This window comes from Mandrillus leucophaeus, unplaced genomic scaffold (genome assembly GCF_000951045.1).
Source record: "Mandrillus leucophaeus isolate KB7577 unplaced genomic scaffold, Mleu.le_1.0 Scaffold492, whole genome shotgun sequence".
In the NCBI taxonomy this organism is placed as follows: domain Eukaryota; kingdom Metazoa; phylum Chordata; class Mammalia; order Primates; family Cercopithecidae; genus Mandrillus; species Mandrillus leucophaeus.
In genome coordinates, this window is record NW_012105276.1 from 303,784 (window position 1) to 323,117 (window position 19,334).

General features: G+C 35.2%; 1 protein-coding gene across 1 annotated transcript in view; it reads left to right on the forward strand.

The window, feature by feature from the left end:
* Nucleotides 1–19,334, forward strand: part of LOC105550634 (probable ATP-dependent DNA helicase HFM1) — a 168,436-nt gene that overhangs the window by 58,303 nt on the left and 90,799 nt on the right. Inside the window, 6 exon segments of the mRNA XM_011995593.1 lie at nt 9,572–9,615; nt 9,719–9,820; nt 10,219–10,364; nt 11,241–11,335; nt 12,006–12,133; nt 15,360–15,413. Coding sequence (XP_011850983.1) covers nt 9,572–9,615; nt 9,719–9,820; nt 10,219–10,364; nt 11,241–11,335; nt 12,006–12,133; nt 15,360–15,413 — 569 coding nt within the window.

The following is a 19,334-nucleotide window of genomic DNA, read 5'->3' on the forward strand; positions in this document are numbered from 1 at the left end:
ATTCTGTCATCATGATGCTAGCTGGTTATTTTGCAGACTTGTTTATGTGGTTGCTTCATAGTGTCACTGGTCTGTGAACTTCAGTGTGTTTTTGTAGTGGCTGGTAATGGCTTCTCCTTTCCATATTTAGTGCTTTCTTCAGGAACTCTTGCAAGGCAGGCCTGGTGACTTCCCTCAGCATTTGCTTCTCTGAAAAGAACCTTATTTATCCTTTGCTTATGCAGCTTAGTTTGGCCAGATATGAATTCTGGGTTAGAAATTTTTTTCTTTAAGAACGTTGAATATTGGCTCCCAGTCTCTTCTGGCTTGTAGGTTTTCTGCTGAGAGATCTGCTGTTAGTTTGATGAGTTTCCCTTTGTAGGTGACCTGACTTTCTCTCTGGCTGCCCTTAACGTTTTTCTTTCATTTCAACGTTGGAGAATCTGATGATTATATCTCTTCAGGTTGATGTTCATGTGGAGTATCTTAATGGGGTTCTGTGCATTTCCTGAATTTGAATGCTGTCCTGTCTTGCTAGGTTGGGGAAGTTCTCCTGGAAGTTCTCTTGAAGTATGTTTTCCAATGTGATTTCATTCTCCCTGTTTCTTTCAGGTACCAGCCAGTTGTTAGTTTGGTTTCTTTACTTAATCCCGTATTTCTTGGAGGTTTTGTTCATTCCTTTTCATTCTTTTTCTTTTCTTTTCTTTTGTATTCTTGTCTGCCTGTCTTATTTCAGAAAGATAATCTTCTAGCTTGGAGATTCTTTCCTCCACTTGGTCTATTCTGCTATTGATACTTGTGATTGCATTGTGAAGTTCTTGTGTGGTGTGTCTCAGCTCCTGTCTCTTATACACATCTAGATGTGTATAAGAGACAGGTGTAAGGAAGGGGTCCAGTTTCAATTTTCTGCATATGGCTAGCCAGCTCTCCCAGCACCATTTATTAAATAGGGTGTCCTTTCCCCATTGCTTACTTTTGTCAGATTTATGGAAGATCAGATGTTTGTAGGTGTATGGTCTTATTTCTGAGTTCTCTATTCTGTTCCTTTGGTCTATGTATCTGTTCTTGTACCAGTCCCATGCTGTTTTGGTTACCGTAGCCTTGTAGTATAGCTTGAAGTTGGGTAGCATGATACCTCCAACTTTGTTCTTTTTGCTTAGGATCGTCTCTGCTATTTGGTTCCATATAAATTTTAAAATAGTTTTTTTCTGATTCTGTGAAGAATGCCAATGGTAGTTTAGTGGGAATAGCATTGAATCTATAAATTACTTTGGGCAGTATGGCCATTTTCACAATATTGATTCTTCCTGTCCATGAGCATGGAATGTTTCTCTATTTGCTTGTATCCACTTTGATTTCTTTGAGCAGTGGTTTGTAGTTCTCCTTGAAAAGTTTCTTTCCTTCCCTCATTAGCTGTATTCCTAGGTATTTTATTTTTTTTGTAGTAATTGTGAATGGGAGTTCATAGACGGTTTGGCTCTCTGATTGCCTGTTGCTGGCTGTAGGAATGCTAGAGATTTTTGCACATTGATTCTGTATCCTGAGAATTTACTGAAATTGCTTAATAGCTTAAGAAACTTTCATGCTGAGAAGATGAGGTTTTCCATATATAGGATCATGTCATCTGCAAACAAAGATAATTTGACTTCCTCTCTTCCTATTTAAATACCCTTTATTTCTTTCTCTTGCTTGATTGCCCTTGCCAGAACTTCCAATACTATGTTGAATAGAAGTGGTGAAAGAAGGGATCCTTGTCTTGTGCCAGTTTTCAAGGGAAATGATTCCATTTTTTGCTCATTCAATATGATATTGGCTATGGGTTTGTCATATATGGCTCTTATTATTTTGAGGTATGTTCCTTCAAAACCTAGTTTGTTGAGAGTTTTTAACATGAAGGAGTGTTGAATTTTATTGAAGGCCTTTTCTGTGTCTATTGAAATGTCTTTAATTCTGTTTATGTGATGAATCACATGTATCGATTTGTGTATGTTGAACCACTGTTGCATCCTGTGAATGAAGTCAACTTGATCATGGTGGGTAAGCTTTTTGATGTGCTACTGGATTCAGTTTGCCAGTATTTTATTGAAGCTTTTTGCATCAATGTTCATTAAGGATATTGGCCTGATATTTTCTTTTTTTGTTGTATCTCCACCAGGTTTTGGTGTCCGGATGATGCTGACCTCATAAATGGGTTAGGGAGGAGTCCCTCCTTTTCAATTTTTTTGGAATAGTTTCAGTAGAAATGGTGTCAGCTCTTCTTTCTACTTGTGGTAGAATTTAGCTGTGGATATTTCTGGTCTTGGGCTTTTTTTGGTTGGTAGGCTAGTTATTACTGTCTCAATTCCAGAACTCATTATTGGTCTATTCAGGGATTCAGTTTCTTCCTGGTTCAGTCTTGGGAGAGTGTATATGTCCAGGATTTTATCCATTTCTTCTAGATTTTCTAGTTTATGTACGCAGAGGTCTTTATAGTATTCTCTGATGGTTGTTTGTATTTCTGTGGGGTCAGTGGTGATATCTCCTGTATCATTTCTGATTGTGTTTATTTGATCCTTCTCTCCTTTCTTCGTTATTAGGCTAGCTAGCAGTCTATCTATTGTATTAATTTTTTCAATATGCTAGCTCCTGGATTTGGCGATTTTTTTGAAGGGTGTTTTTCATATCTCTGTCTCCTTTGGTTCAGCTCTGATCTTTATTATTTCTTGTCTTCTGCTAGCTTTGGGGTTTGTTTGCTCTTGGTTCTCTAGTTCTTTTAGTTGAGATGTTAGGTTGTTAACTTGGTATCTTCCTAGCTTTTTAATGGGGGAATTTGGTCCTATATGTTTCTCTCTTGACACTGCTTTAACTGTGTCCCAGAGATTCTGGTATGTTGTCTCTTTGTTCTCATCAGTTTCAAAGAACTTCTTGATTTCTGCCTTAATTTCATTATTTACCTAAGAGTCATTCAGAAGCAGGCTGTTCAGTTTTCATGTAGCTGTGTGGTTTTGAGTATATTTCTCTATCTTGAGTTCTAATTTGATTGTGCTCTGGTCTAAGAGACTATTTGTTATGATTTCCATTCTTTTGTATTTGCTGAGAAGTTTTACTTCCAATTATGTAATCAGTTTTAGAGTACATGCCATGTAGCTATCAAAAGAATGTATATTCTGTTGAATTTGAGTGGAAAGTTCTGTAGCTATCTACCAGGTCCACTTGATCCAGAGCTGAGTTCAGGTCCTGAATATCCTTGTTAATTTTCTGTCTCAGTGATCTGTCTAATATTGTCAATGGGTTGTTAAAGTCTCCACTATTATTGTGTGGGAGTCTGAGTCTCTTTGTAGATCTCTAAGAACTTGCTTTACAAATCTGAGTGCTCCTGTATTGGGTGCATGTATATTTAGGATCATTAGCTCTTCTTGTTGCATTGATCCCTTTACCATTACGTAATGCCCTTCTTTGTCTTTTTTGATCTTTGTTGGTTTAAAGTCTATTTTGTCAGAAACTAGGATTGCAATCCCTGCTTTTTTCTATTTTCCATTTGCTTGGTAAGTTTTCCTTGATTGCCTTATTTTGAGTCTATGTGTGTCTTTGCATATGAGATGGGTCTCTTGAAGACTGCATACCAGTGGGTCTTGGCTCTTTATCCATCTTGCCATCCTGTGCCTTTTAATTGGGGCACTTAGCTCATGTACAATTTAAGATTAGTATTGTTATGTTTGAATTTCATTCTGTCATCATGATGCTAGCTGGTTATTTTGCAGACTTGTTTATGTGGTTGCTTCATAGTGTCACTGGTCTGTGAACTTCAGTGTGTTTTTGTAGTGGCTGGTAATGGCTTCTCCTTTCCATATTTAGTGCTTTCTTCAGGAACTCTTGCAAGGCAGGCCTGGTGACTTCCCTCAGCATTTGCTTCTCTGAAAAGAACCTTATTTATCCTTTGCTTATGCAGCTTAGTTTGGCCAGATATGAATTCTGGGTTAGAAATTTTTTTCTTTAAGAACGTTGAATATTGGCTCCCAGTCTCTTCTGGCTTGTAGGTTTTCTGCTGAGAGATCTGCTGTTAGTTTGATGAGTTTCCCTTTGTAGGTGACCTGACTTTCTCTCTGGCTGCCCTTAACGTTTTTCTTTCATTTCAACGTTGGAGAATCTGATGATTATATCTCTTCAGGTTGATGTTCATGTGGAGTATCTTAATGGGGTTCTGTGCATTTCCTGAATTTGAATGCTGTCCTGTCTTGCTAGGTTGGGGAAGTTCTCCTGGAAGTTCTCTTGAAGTATGTTTTCCAATGTGATTTCATTCTCCCTGTTTCTTTCAGGTACCAGCCAGTTGTTAGTTTGGTTTCTTTACTTAATCCCGTATTTCTTGGAGGTTTTGTTCATTCCTTTTCATTCTTTTTCTTTTCTTTTCTTTTGTATTCTTGTCTGCCTGTCTTATTTCAGAAAGATAATCTTCTAGCTTGGAGATTCTTTCCTCCACTTGGTCTATTCTGCTATTGATACTTGTGATTGCATTGTGAAGTTCTTGTGTGGTGTGTCTCAGCTCCATCAGATCAGTTATGTTCCTCCCTAAACTGGCTATTCTGGCTATCAGCTCCTGTATTGTTTTACCATGATTCTTACCTTTTTTTTTGCATTAGGTTATAACATGCTCCTTTAGCTCAGTGAAGTTTGTTATTAGCCACCTTCTGTAGCCTACTTCTGTCAATTCTGCCATCTCAGCCTCAGCCCAGTTCTTTGCCCTTGCTGGAGAAATGTTACAGTCATTTGGAGAAAAGACACTATGGCTTTTTCAGTTTTCAGCATTTTTACGTTGATTCTTTCTCATCTTTGTGGGCTTGTCTGCCTTTGATCTTTGATGTTGCTGACCTTTGAGGTTTTTATGGGGTCTTTTTTGTTGATATTGTTGTTGTTTTCTGTTTGTTTGTTTGTTTTTGCTTTTAACAGGCCACTCTACTGTAGGGCTGCTGCAGTTTGCTGGGGATCTGCTCCAAACCCTAGCTGCCTCAGTTTCTCCCATACCTGGAAGTATCACCAGTGAAGGCTGTGAAACAGCAAAGATGACAGCCAGCTACTTCCTCTGGAAGCTCCATCCCAGGGGAGTACTGACCTGTTGCCAGTCTGCATGTACCTGTAGAAGGTGGCTGGAAACCCCAGTTGGGATATCTCACCCAGTCAGCAGAACGGGATCAGGGACCCCCCCCCCCAACCAAAGAAGCAGTCTGACTGTTATTTGGTAGAGCAGGTGTGCTGCATTGTGGGGGACCCTTCCTTGTCCAGGACACCTGTATTCTCCAAAGCTGGCAAGCTGGAGCAGCTAAATCAACTGAATCAACTGAACCACAGAGATGGCGTCTTCACCTACCTCCAGGAACTCAGACCCATCTCTGGCAGACTCCAACCCACTGCCATTGTTTGCTGGGATTCCAAGCCAGTGCCATTGGCTTGCTGGGATTCCAGTGGGTCTTAACTTGTGAGGTGCCATGGAAATGGGACCCACAGAATGATATTTTTGGCTTCCTGGATTCACCTCCCTTCCTAGGGATATGTACTGATGGATTTATGTAAAACTCCTGGATCTCTGTGTGTGCCTGAGTGGCTGCTCTCTCAAGACTCCCACAGCTCTGTGTATCAGACCCAAGGCCCTGGTAGCATGGGCTCACGAGGGGATCTCCTTACCCATGGGCTGCAAAGATTTGTGGGAGAAGTGTGGTTTCCTGGGTGGGGCTGCACACTCACTCACTGGTTCCCTTGGCTGAGGGTGGTGGTTCCTTTGGCTCCATGCCACTCCTGGGTGGGCTGTTGCCCCCCCCCCCACCCTCCACTTTCTTTGTTCTCCATGAATTGTGTTTGCCCACTCAGTCCCAATGCAAGAACCTCGATATGTCAGTTAAAAGTGCTGAATTCACTCACCCCTTTTCATTCCTCTCTGTGAATGTTGTAGACTGCAGCTGCTTTTAATTGGATTGATCAACCTTTATGTTTTCTTTGGAGAAATGTTCTTTCAGATCATTTGCTCACTTTTAAATTGGCTTTTTTAATGCTATTAATTTGTAAGAGTTCTTTATAAAATTTGGATATTAACCCCTTATCAGATATGTGGTTTCCGAATATTTTTTCTAGTCCATAGATTGTCTTTTTTATTTTGATGATTGTTTCCTTTGCTTTGCAGAAGCTTTTTAGTTTGATGTAGTCCCATTTATTTATTTTGGCTTTTATAGTCAGAGTTTTTGGTATGATACCCCAAAAATTCATTGCCAAGGCCAATATCAAGGTGCTTTGCCCTATGTTCTCTTCTGGGAGTTTTATGATTTCAAGTCTTACATTTAGATCTTTTGTCAATTTTTGAGTTGATTTTGTGTACAGTATAAGGGTGCAATTTTATTTTTTTGGATATGGAAATTGTTTTTCCAGCCTCATTTATGGAAGAAACTATTGTTTCCCTATTTCTTCTGGCACCCTGATGGAAAATTAGTTGACTGTGTATGTGTGGACTTATTCTGGGCTCTCTCTTCCGTTCCATTGGTCTACTTTTCTGTTTTTATGCAAGTACTATATTGTTTTGGTTAGTCTAGCTTTGTAGTATAATTTTAAATCAGAAAGTGTGTACCTCCAACATTCTTTTCCTTCTCAGTTTTGCTGTCACTATCCAGGGTTTATTGTAGTTCCATACTAATTTTATGATTTTTTTCTTCTGTTTCTGTGAAGGATGCCATTGGAATTTTGATAGGGACTGTATTGAATCTGTACTTCTTTGGGTAGTATGGACATTCTGACGATATTAATTCTTTTAATCCATCAACACAGGATATCTTCCCATTTACTTTTGTCTTGAATTTCTGTCACCATTGTTTGATAACTTTCAGTGTACAGATCTTTTACCTCCTTAATTAAACTTATTCCTAAGCATTTTATTTTTTGATACTATCATAACTGGTATTGTTTTCTAGATTTCTTTTTCAGTTAAATTATTATTTGTGTTTAAAAATGCTACTAATCTCTGTATATTGATTTTGAATCCTGCAACTTTACTGAATTATTAGTTCTAACAGTTTTTAATAAGTCTTTGAGTTTTTTTACATGTAAGATAATGTTGTAAAGATAATTTTACTTCTTCCCTTCAAATCTGACTTCCTTTTATTTATTTTTTTTCTTATCTGATTGCTCTTGCTAGTACTTCCAGTACTATGTTGGACAGAAGCGGTGAGAGTGGGCATCCCTGCCTTGTACTGTGTCTTAGTGGAAAAGCTTTCAGTTGTTCCCTATTCATTATGATGTTGGCTGTGGGCTTTTCATAAGTGACCTTTGTTAACGTTAGTTGAGAAGTTTTCCTTATATGCCTGCATCTTAAGAGATTTTATCAAGAAAGGATGTTGAACTTATCAAATGCTTTTTCTGCACCAATTGAGATGATCTTGTGTTTTTTATCTTTCATTCTGTTAATATGATATGTCACAGTGGTTGATTTGCATGTATTAAACCAGCCTTACTTGCCAGGAATAAATCCACTTGGCCGTGATGTATAATCCTTTTTGTTGTGTTGTTGAATTCAGTTTGCTTACATTATATTGAGGATTTTTGCATCAATATTCATCAGAGATACTGGCCTGTAGTTTTTTTGTAGTGTCTTTATGTGACCTAGGTATCAAAGTGATAGTGGCCTCACAAAATATGTTTGGAAATATTCCCTCTAGCTGTATTTTTTGGAATAGTTTATGAAGTATTGGTAGTGATTCTTCTTTGAATGTTTGGTAGAATTAAGTTGTGATGCTATCTGGTTCTGGGTTTTTCCTTGTTGGAAGATTTTTCATTACTACTTCGATCTCATTATGTGTTATTGGTCTGTTTAAGCTTTCTGTTTCTTCCTGATTCAAACTTAGCAGGTTATATTTTTCTAGGAGTTTGTCCATTTCCTATATGTTATCCAATTTGTTACTATTAATGTATAATTGTTCGTAATAGTCCCTTATGATCTCTTTAATTTCTGAGGCGTCTGTTGTAACTTCTCCAATTTCATTTTTTATTTTATTTGGTTCTTCTTTTTTTTTTTCCTTAGTCTAGCTAGATGTTTATTTATTTTATTTTTTCAAAGAACCAAGTCTTGGTTTTATTGATCATTTTCTATGTTTTTTTGGTTTTTGTGCTCTATTTGATTTATTTCTGTTCAGATCTTTATTGTTTCCTTTCTTTTGCTAACTTTGCATTTAGTTTGTTCTTTTGCTCGCTCCTGTAGGTATAATGTTAGGCTGTCTATTTAATATCTTCTTTTTTCATGTAGACACTTAATGCTTAAAATTTCCTCATGAGTTCAAGACCAACCTGACCAACACGGGGAAACCATGTCTCTACTAAAAATACAAAATTAGCCAGGTGTGGTGGCACATGCCTGTAATCCCAGCTACTCAGGTGGCTGAGGCAGGAGAATCGCTTGAACCCGGGAGGCATAGGTTGCAGTGAGCTGAGATCGTGCCATTGCACTCCAGCCTAGGCCACAAAAGTGAAACTCCGTCTCAAAAAAAAAAAAAAAAAAAATCCTCTTAGAACCACTTTGGCCATATCTCATAGGTTTTGGTGTGTTGTCTTTTCATTGTTTCTTGTCTCAAGATATTTTTAAATTTCCCTTTTGGTTTCTTTGACCATTGATTGTTGAGGAGCATGTTGTTTAGTTTCCACATACTTGTGGTTTTTTTCAAGATTTTTCCTGTTATTGATTTCTAGTTTCATATTGTTGTGGTCAGAAATGATACTACATATGATTTCAATTGTCTTGAATTTAGATTAATTAAAAATAGTTAAATCTAGTTTTGTGGCTTAATGTATGATCTGTTCTGTAGAACGTTTCATATGCACTAGAAAAGCATATATACATTCTGCTGCTATTAAATGCAAAGTTCTGTATTTGTCTGTTAGGTCCATTTGACTCAAAGTACAATTCAAGTCCATTATTTCTTTGTTAACTTTCTGTCTGGTTAATCTATTGTTATTGAAAGTGGGATTTTGAAGACCCCTACTGTTATTGTATTGCTGTCTCTCTCTCTCTTCATGTCCTTTAATAATGTTTTATATATTTTGATGCTTCAGTGTTGGGTGTTTATATTTTTACAATTCTTATGTGCTCTTGATGAATTGACCCCTTTATCATTAAATTATGACCTTCTTTGCTTCTTGTAACAGTTTTTTTAAATGCCATGTCTCAGAGCACTGGAAACAACTATTGTTTATTTCCATGGGGTTTTTTGTTGTTGTTGTTGTTAGTTTGTTTTGCTTACTTACCAGTGATATAGTAGTTTTCAAAATTGTTACTTCTTACAATTTTTTTAGGCAAATTTTGAGAGTAGACTTATATTCTGACTTGTTAATCACCAATTATGTTGTTTTCTTGGGGAAAGTGAGTTTTCCAAATTCTTCGCTTAAAAGTGAGCTTTAATATTATAGCTCATAAGTTTAGGGACTTTTGAATATGAAAGTTGGATATTTTCTACTTCTTAAAAATAGTTTTCAGATAATGATATTGTGAAATTTTTTTGATACATCTATGTTTTAAAATAATAAACTGTTTCAGAGTTCTTTAATGTTCCTGGGAGTAACTCAATAATTCTATGGTATTTTTAAATAGGTTACAGAAGTATGCATATTCCATAAGAGATTCAAAACTGAGAGGTAGGTTTAGAGATAATTTTTGAATAGCATTTTCACATACAGATGAAAGGTGCCAATTATTGATGAAATATTAATAGCAACAGCTGATATATTTCTATTACAGATATCTTAAAAGATGGTGCTGCTTATCATCATGCTGGTATGGAGCTGTCAGATAGAAAAGTAGTTGAAGGAGCTTTTACTGTTGGAGATTTACCAATTCTTTGTAACTAAAACATATTTCTTGTGGATACTCTAAAATATTTTGGAAAATTATTTTTCAGAGGAAAAAAAGGAAAAGCTCAAATATTCTGCTTGTTTCTGCTTTTCTTCTGAGAATATAAAATTAAGTGGTTACCTATGCATGTAGATGTTACAGTAGATTCTTTGGCAATGTTTAGTTCTTTGTCATATTATTGAATATAGTGTAATTTGAAAAACAAGAAATTAATAAGTTTTTGGATTTAAGTGTGTTACTATTTTAGATTGTAATGTTCTTTTTTCCTTTCTAAATTTCTTATATATGAGTTTTTATTACCTTTATAAGAATGTCTTTTATTAAAATGTCTTCCTGAAGCAATAAAGTTAAATGGCTCAAAATTACTATGTCTTCATCTGATGCAGTTACTACCAGTACTTTAGCTATGGGAGTAAATTTGCCTGCTCACCTAGTAGTTATAAAATCTACAATGCATTATGCTGGAGGACTGTTTGAAGAGTACAGTGAAACAGATATTCTACAGATGATTGGTAGAGCTGGTCGACCTCAAGTAAGTGACAATAACTTTGCTTTTTATACTTAAAAACATGATAAAAACAAAAAAATTGTGTATTTTTTGATTAGCTGTCATAATTACATCAGGCTTAAAAGTAATATAGCAGAGAAAATTTACCTTTAATGGAGGAATAAAAGTAAAACAAGCCTCACCAACTGGGACATACTTCCTTCATTCTGTGTAAGCTTGCACTGGCTGATGAAGGGATGGGTTTATGAATGGGTATTCTGTTAAAGGTCTTTTTTTTATTATGACTTTTTGTTTGTTTGTTTTTTTTTTTTTTTTAATTCTGAATGGAGGTACTCAGCATTTTGGATGGAACAGGTTTATCTTATTTCGGGCTGTCACATTACAGAGCATGTAACATCCCTGGGTCCTAGCACTAAATGCTAATAGTGTTCCCAGGCATTATGACAAAAGTCAGCCCAAATACGTTTCAAAACATACCCTACTCTGACAAATACATGAATAAGTCATTTTTGTAGGTAGTATGGGAACACCAGGAAGAGCATATTTTCAAAACATTTGTAAATATTGTGTTATACAATTCTATAATTTCATAGAGTAATCAGATTATATGTAAACTGTACCAAATCTTACAACTTTTATGCAGTTACCGGAGTTTGTTTTGATTTTAACATTGCCAAAATTATGTTACATTGAAACCAAAGTGATATTTACAGCTATACTCTTGGAAGGCTTTTAAATTAAATTTTAGGTTAACAAAGTGAGAGCATTTTTAAGGCCTTTTCGAAGTATTATTTCAGACAAGGAGACTGTTTAATATAAAACGAAAGTCTTGAGTTATTGCAGAGGACTGGTACTAAAATGTGCTCTTCTTCACTAAATTTCTGTTTGTTTTTTCCCCAGTTTGACACTACAGCTACTGCAGTTATCATGACTCGATTAAGCACAAGAGACGAGTACATTCAGATGTTAGTTTGTAGAGACACTGTAAAAAGCAGGTAATACAAAAATGTTCCAAAAAGATACTAATGCTAATATAGCTTATCTTATTTCCTTTTAGAATATTAAAGGGAAATTTGGTTTGGAGATTTTTAAAGGCCGTTTTCTGTAAAGTTTTCAACAATTTAACTAGAAAGTTTGTGTCACTTTAGGGAATTTAATAATTTTTCTAAAAGTTAGAAGTTTTATTCACTGGTAGTTATTGGTAAGCATGTATTCTTGTTTATAACAAACCCTAATTTGTAATAAAGCCTTAGTAATTATGATTATATTATAATTTAAATATGAAATTATATAAATTTATAATTACTAATTTGTAATAAAGGAGAACTATTTTCACATCTTATTTTAATAATAGAGGAAATCTGGGACCTATTAGTAAGGTATTTAATGTATTCTCTTTTGGAGAAAATAGGATATAATTTATGCTTCAACTTTTGTTAAAGCAATAATCTGTCTTCTACAGCCATAGAGTAGAGAGATATATCTGAAGCCTTTTTAGAAGCTGAACTGACTTTTTAAGTTTTTCTTTTATGCTTTTGGAAATTAAGTTATAGTTCATGAATTAGTAAAGTGGCAATGGGTATATTATATATTATTAAAGTTAAAAATTAAGAGTTATGGCATTGAACTGCATATTTGTAATGCAAAGTTTTTTTTTTTCATTAGTTTGCACAGACATCTTATTGAACATTTAAATGCAGAGATAGTACTGCATACCATTGCGGATGTGAATATTGCTTTGGAATGAATACGATCAACTTTGCTTTATATCAGAGCCTTGAAAAATCCATCTCATTATGATTTGTTACTTTGACTTGGAAAAGTAGTAATTTTTTCAAGCCAGCTAGGTCTGTATTTCTACTAGTAAGTTACAGGATAGATTATAGAAACTAATAGATAACAGAACAAAAAGTAACAACAGTCCCAAATACGTTTAGAGACAAGAGCAGACAAACTGAGAAATTTTTATCTGTTTTACTTCTAGTGTTTCAACAAGGTTTGAAATCAGCACCGTTAAAAATATATCTAGTAGAAAAAAATTCAGCTCCAATAAAAATAGCAGAAATGTCTAAATCATTGAAAATAAGTTAAAGTTACAAAAAGTTTTGAATTTTGTATGTACTTAGTGTTCAACTACTCTTTCTGAGTTTATGACTGTTTATTTTTCAATTTATAAGAAATGAAAGTATATAGTGCTACTGTTGCTGTCACAATTTTCATCTTGCTTCTAAAGCTAACCTACATCTGGTTATGTGGCTTCCAGAGGGTTTTTTCATTCATTCATTCAACTTGGGGTTGTTGAATACCAAATTAATGCCTGACTTGTTGAATTATTCTAATACACAGAGGTTCAAAACTTTCAGATCTCAAAGAGTAATTAATATAAGTCTATATTAAAAGAATATCTATATAAATATTCATATCACTTAAAAAATTTGTTTCAACTAGGTAATACATTTACTTAGTTCAAAAATCATAAAGTGAAGGAATATATACAACTAAAATTGTTCCATATATATCCCCACCTACACAGTTGTTCAATTCCCATCTCTCCCCTTTCCCTCCCCTAGTTCTGTAATCATTGGTATATCTTTTTTGTATAATATTTTTTGCATATGTAAATAAGAAAATGTAATTTTATTTTTCCACCATTTAAACACAAATGGTGGCATATTGTATTCGTTTTCCATTCCTTTTAACAAATTACCCTAAAACAAATCATCCAGAAACAACCAGAATTTATTATCTCGCACAGCCTATGTGGGTTAGGAATCTGGGAGTATCTAAGCTAAGTGGCTCTGGGTCAAAGGCTCTCTTTAGATTGTAAGATATGTCAGCTACGGCTGCAGTCATCTGAAGGCTTTTCTGGATCTTGAAGATTCACTTGTAATTAGTCTCACTCACAGAGCTATAAGTTAGAGGCCTCAGTTTCTCACAGTTGCTGGTAGGCCTCAGTCTTTTGCCAGGTGGATCTTTCCTCATAGCATGGCAGCTGACTTTTCTCAGGATGAATGATCCAAGAGAGAAAGAGAGAGAAAGACAGAGACAGACTAAATCAGAAGCAGCAGTACTTTTTTATATCTTTGTCTCTGAAGTCACACATCATTACTTCTGCTTTATTCTGTTTTTTAGAAGCAAGTCACTGAGTCTTGGTCACATGAAGGCAAGAGGGATTAAGTTCATCTCTCAGAGGGGAGAATATCAAAGAATTTGTGGGCTTTTTTTTTTTTTTTTTGAGATAGTCTCTTTGGTTGCCCAGGCTGGAGTGCAGTGGCACAGTCTTGGCTCACTGCAACTTCCACCTCACAGGTTCAAGCAATTCTCTACCTTACCCTTCTGAGTAGCTGGGACTACAGGCACACGCCACCATGACTGGCTAATTTTTTGTATTTTTAGCAGAGATGGCGCTTCACCATGTTGACCAGACTGGTCTCGAACTCCTGATCTCAAGCGATCCACCTGCCTTGGCCTCCCAATGTGCTGGGATTACAGGCGTGAGCCACCGTGCCTGGCCTTGTGGGCATATTTTTTTAAACCTCCATTATTTTAGTCTTCTGCACATTCCTTTTTTTCTTAGTATGTCTTGGAAGCTTTTTTGAGACAGGCTGTCACTCTGTTGCCCAGGCTGAAGTCCAATGGTGTGATCACAGCTTATTGCATCTTCAACCTTCTGGGCTCAAGTGATTTTCTCACCTCAGCCACCTGAGTAGCTGGTACTGCAGGCCCATGCCAGCACACTGGCTAACTTTTGAAAAAAAAAATTGTAGAGGCAGAGCCTCCCTATGCTGCCCAGGCTGGTCTAGAACTTGTGGGCTCAAGTGATCCTCCCACTTCACTCTCCCAAAGTGCTAGGATTATAGCTGTGAGCCACCATGCCTGGCTGGAAGCTTTTTTTAATAGCTAAATAATATTCCATTTACTTATGTATCACCTATTTAAATGATCCCCAATTGATGGACATTTATGGTTTTTCTAATTGTTTGCTATTACAAACAATGTAGCCAAAAAATCCCTTCATTTTTTCCATGTATGAATCTATCTGTATGATAAATCTCTAGAAATGAAATTCCTGTGTCAAGGGATATATGCATTTATAAATTTGGGTAAATTTCTACCTTAGTAGCTCATATACCTATCAGCAGTGTTCAAAAGTGCCATATTTTGTTTCTCCAGCCTTTCCTTCAGGGTGTATACTTGTGTATTTTTATGAATATCAAGTATGAATATTGATATCTTTCATGTTTTAATTTTCATTCCTTCATTTTCATAGTTACTTTATTTTCTGTAGTTACTTTTTTGTATTGAGATATCACTTATAGTAAACTGCACAAATATGAGGTATACAGGTCAACGAAGTTTTATATGTATGTTTATACACACATATACACACATGTAACCACAGCTCAGATTAAGATATAGAACATTTTCTAGATGTTCCCTCATGCTCCTTTTCTGTCAGTATTTGCCCCCAGAAGTCAATACTATTGTAACTTATATACCATAGGCTAGCTTTATCTATTCTTGAAAAGATTCCATTTATATGAATATAAATCTTTTGATGAAAGGAAATTATTAATTTTAAATAATGTTTCTGTGAACATTGTTATATATATCTTTTGATACACATGTATAGTATATCTGTGGGTATGTGCCTAGGAGTGAAATTATTGAGTTAAAGGGTATGTGTAGTTTCAACTTCAGTGAATAGTACAAAATGTTTGTGTTACCAAACATGTTTTCATAGGAACATTCATGTTACAATGAAAGTTCGTTAGAAGATATTAAACACTTGACAGATATTTGCTATGTATAAAACATTTGGAAATTTATTCCAAACAATTCTTGTTAAAATATGATATTCCTGTTCATTGTTTCTATGGATATTTAAGCCTTGTTTGAACTCAATAAGCTGAGATTTTTTTTTCTTAATTAGACTACTCTTCCCTAGTTAACTGGGGTATAAACTGAGCCTGTAAAGATGAACTGAATTCTATTTTACTTTTTGTAAATTTTCATGACATGCAGGTTTTGCATCTGGATTGAACAAAGATGGAATTGAAGCAAAATTACAAGGTTAGATGCATTTCATTCTAAAAATTAGATTCTATATATTTTAGTGAAAAAGTTCAGTTATTGTGAAAGTAAGAATATGCTTTTGTAAATCATCTTTTAAAAAGGAAACTTGCCTGTAGAAAAATAATGTGAACTATTTCTTTTTCACACAAAAAGCTTGGCATATGTACTTTTTTGCTGAATTAATCAATTTATTCTGTCCAAATATCTTTCTTTGTATAATATGTTAACTTGGTTTATTTGGTTGTTATTCCTAACATCACCCTGGTCTTTGCCTACACATACACACTCTGTATTTTTTCTTTTTTTAAAAACAGACGGTCTTACTCTGTCACCCAGGATGGAATGCAGTGGCGTGATCATAGCTCATTATAACCTTGAACTCCTGAGCTCAAATGATCCTCCTGCCACAGCCTCCTGAGTAGCTGGGACTATAGGCGTGAGCCACCACAACTGGTTAATTTGGTAGTTTTTTTTAGAAAGAGAGTCTCACTGTGTTTTTCAGCCGACCTGGTCTCAAACTCCTGGCCTCAAGTGATCCTCCCACCTCTGCCTCCCAAAGTACCGAGATTATAGGTGTGAGCGACCATGCCCAACATGTATTTTTTCTTTTCTACTTAATTTTAATTGAAAAATATAAGCCTAGATTGATTATGGGCTTCGTATCCCAACCTGGGCCAAAGATGTATTCCTATCCAACCTCAACTTTGTTATTTAGTTAATCAACTGGTATTTCTTACTTGTTTTTTAAAATGTAAAATATTGATAGGCATTTATTCAGATTAGAAATTGCTACTTTTCATTGAGTTGAGACTGTCTCTTTAGTAAAAGAAAAAAGTTAGATCCTCTAAAAATATATAGCTAATTTAAATTTATTCTCTACTTGTATTACATGTGTGGCAAGTAAAAATGCAGAGATAAAGATAAAGCAGTAAAATTGTCTTGCTTAAAGAATAAATAAGTTGTTAAAACATGGTCATAACCAATAGCATGTATTTATAATGCTGCTGTATTCATGTTGAAATACAGATTATAAGTTGTGTTATCTTCAAGGTATTGATTAATTTTGTAATGGGATTTTAAAAATTAAACATATATTTTGAAAATAATGATCAAATACACTCAAGAAATTAGACAGTCCAAGAGGTATATTGCTATATTCAGATAACTTTAATGTTTTATCTTTTGTTAAATTAGCAGAATCACAGCTCATATTTGCTTTATCTTTGGTCACTATAGGGTTAGCAAAGTTTTGCCTTCTAAACAAAAATAGCTAAATATAACTGAATATTAAGGTTTTGGTATTGTAGCAGAGAAAAATAGTAACATCTTTTCCTCATTCATTGCAAGGTTCACAGCTGACACTCCTGTAACAAGACAGATTAACAAGAGAAAAGCCTAACAAATTTATTTAATCAAAGTTGTATATGATTTGGGAGCCTTCAGAAATTAAGACCCAAAGACCCAGGGAAAACTGTGTTTCTATGGCAAATCTAATGGAAAAAAATGGATAGTTGTCGAGAAACATGACTGGACAAAAAGGGTATTATCTAATGTTAAAAAACTGGGCAGAACTTAACAAGGCCTGTTTGTTCAGATTCTTCTTGGCCTCTCTGTGTAGCATTCTTTCTTCCTGGGCATGAGACAGGACTATTCCATACCGTGGAATGAGGGTCTTAGAATTTAGACAAAGTAGGTCAGAGAATTCCTTTGTGACCATGTTTCACACAGAAAGGCAGGGAAAGGTCAGAGTGACCTTCTTGTTTCTGAGGTCCTCTCAGTCTTACTGAGTTTGAAATGCTTTAGGTCAGCATTTTCTGAGCACTGCCATTATCCTTGGGGATCTGCCTTAAATCTCTCAGGAAGGATCGTTAGCATAGTATATGCTGTTTCCTAAACTTGATTATACTTTCTTGCCCAGTATACTCTAATAGCTTCCCCATTACTCTTAGAATAAAATACAAATTTTCACCACAGGCCACAAAATCCTGCTTGATATCTCCCTGCCTATCTCTTGTCACTTTATCTCTCTTTTATTCTACTCTCACCAAATTGGCCTTCTTGCTATTCCTTAAATACACCAAGCTTGTTCCCACATCAGGTCCTTTGCACATTTTGTTCCCTATTTTTGGAACACTCCTTGCATACTTTACATGGTGTGCACCTTCATTTTATTCAGGTCTCTGTTCAAATATTAACTTTTTAGAGAGGTCTTCCTGTGGTGTATCTTACTTCAATCCACCTTTACTGAGAGGAGGACAAAATGATTCTAATGTTGTTATTGTTGTTTTCCTTGTTTTTAGAAAAAGTAATGTGTTTATTTTGACAATTAGGGTGAGGATAGCCTTACTCTATATCAAAATATATAGCATTTATGAGAAATATATATAGGTTGGGCATGGTGGTTCATGCCTGTAATCCCTTTGGGAGGCCAAGGTTGGCAGATCTCTTGAGCTCAGGAGTTTGAGACCAGCCTGGACAACATAGGGAGATCCCACCTTTACAAAAAGTTATTTTAAAAATTAGCTGGTGCGGTGGTACATCCAGCTACTCGGGAGACTGAGGTGGAAAGATTGTTTGGGTCTGGGAGGTTGAGGCTGCAGTGAGCTGTGATCATGCCACTGTATTTTAGCCTGGGCAACAGAGTAAGACCCTGTCTCAAAAAAAAAAAAAAAAAAAAGAAGAAAGAAAAGAAAAGAAAAAAAGGAAAAGGAAATAACCATAAACTTTAGTTAAAAGATTGAAAATTCTATACAATCATTCTATACAGGTTCTTAGCCTTATGTTTCTTTATAGTATATGTGAAACCATATATTTATTTGTATGTTGATTGCTTTCTTCTGTAAAATATAAGTTCTAAAAAGAAAAACCTTGTCTTGTTAACTGCTGTAAACATAGAGCTTAGAATCATGCTCAGCTTATGGTAAAGTAAGCATTTTTCATTGACTTACCGAGTAATGGGTAATGAACGGATTTAATAGTGGGTAATTAAGAAAATTAGAAAAGACTTCAAAATCTTTACTTCACCAAACACTTAACACTATCAAGCTGTCTAAACAGTGCTGCTTAAACTAAAGTATTTCCCGAAGAACTCTAAGGGTATTTTTTTGAGTGGCTGCTCTATTTAGGATTGAACTATTACAGTATTCCCACTGTCTGCTCTGAACTATCTTGTATCTCCTGGAGCATAGCATGAGGCAGAGAAGGAACTGTAAGCAGAAGATCACTACAATTGCTCTGATCCCCATCAATAGTGAGCATGAACTAGCATTGCTTCCTGTCAGAGAAACAAAAGTAAACACCTGAAAGCATCAGTTAAAGTTGTTGCTTCAAGAAAGTGGCAAAGAGGGAGGAGGGGGAGAACTGGTGGGTTTTGGAATAATCTTTGCAGAACTATTTGACTTCTTATACTTTGTGCATATATTAATGTATCTTTGATAGAAGTTTAAAGAAAAAATAAAAGAAAAAGAAAATCATTGCCTTAATGGAGGGCAGATAGCAAAGTGGTTACTTAGACCTGGAGCAAGGTACGTAGCCTCTATTCTTTAGTTTCCTAACCTATATATGAAAATATCGGTGTCTACCTTATTGTGATGTTTTGAGGATTAAATGAGGTAATACTTGTGTATCATGTATTACTTAAAACTCCAAGTTTTAAGTGTTATTTCTACTTACTGAATGTTCTTTTTATTACTTGTATTCTTGTTACTTTTAGAAAATGTTTTTAGCGTATTAGTTAGCTTTTTTATTTAAATGAGCTTTTTCTTACTGCTTAATTAGGGACTGTGGTTCTTTTAGAACAATTACACAGTAATAACAACTTTAACATATTTAATAATAAATTATTTTGCCCTACTTCCCTATTTTACTAAAATTAAAATGTGTTTTCTATAATTAAACAGAATTATGTTTGAAGAATCT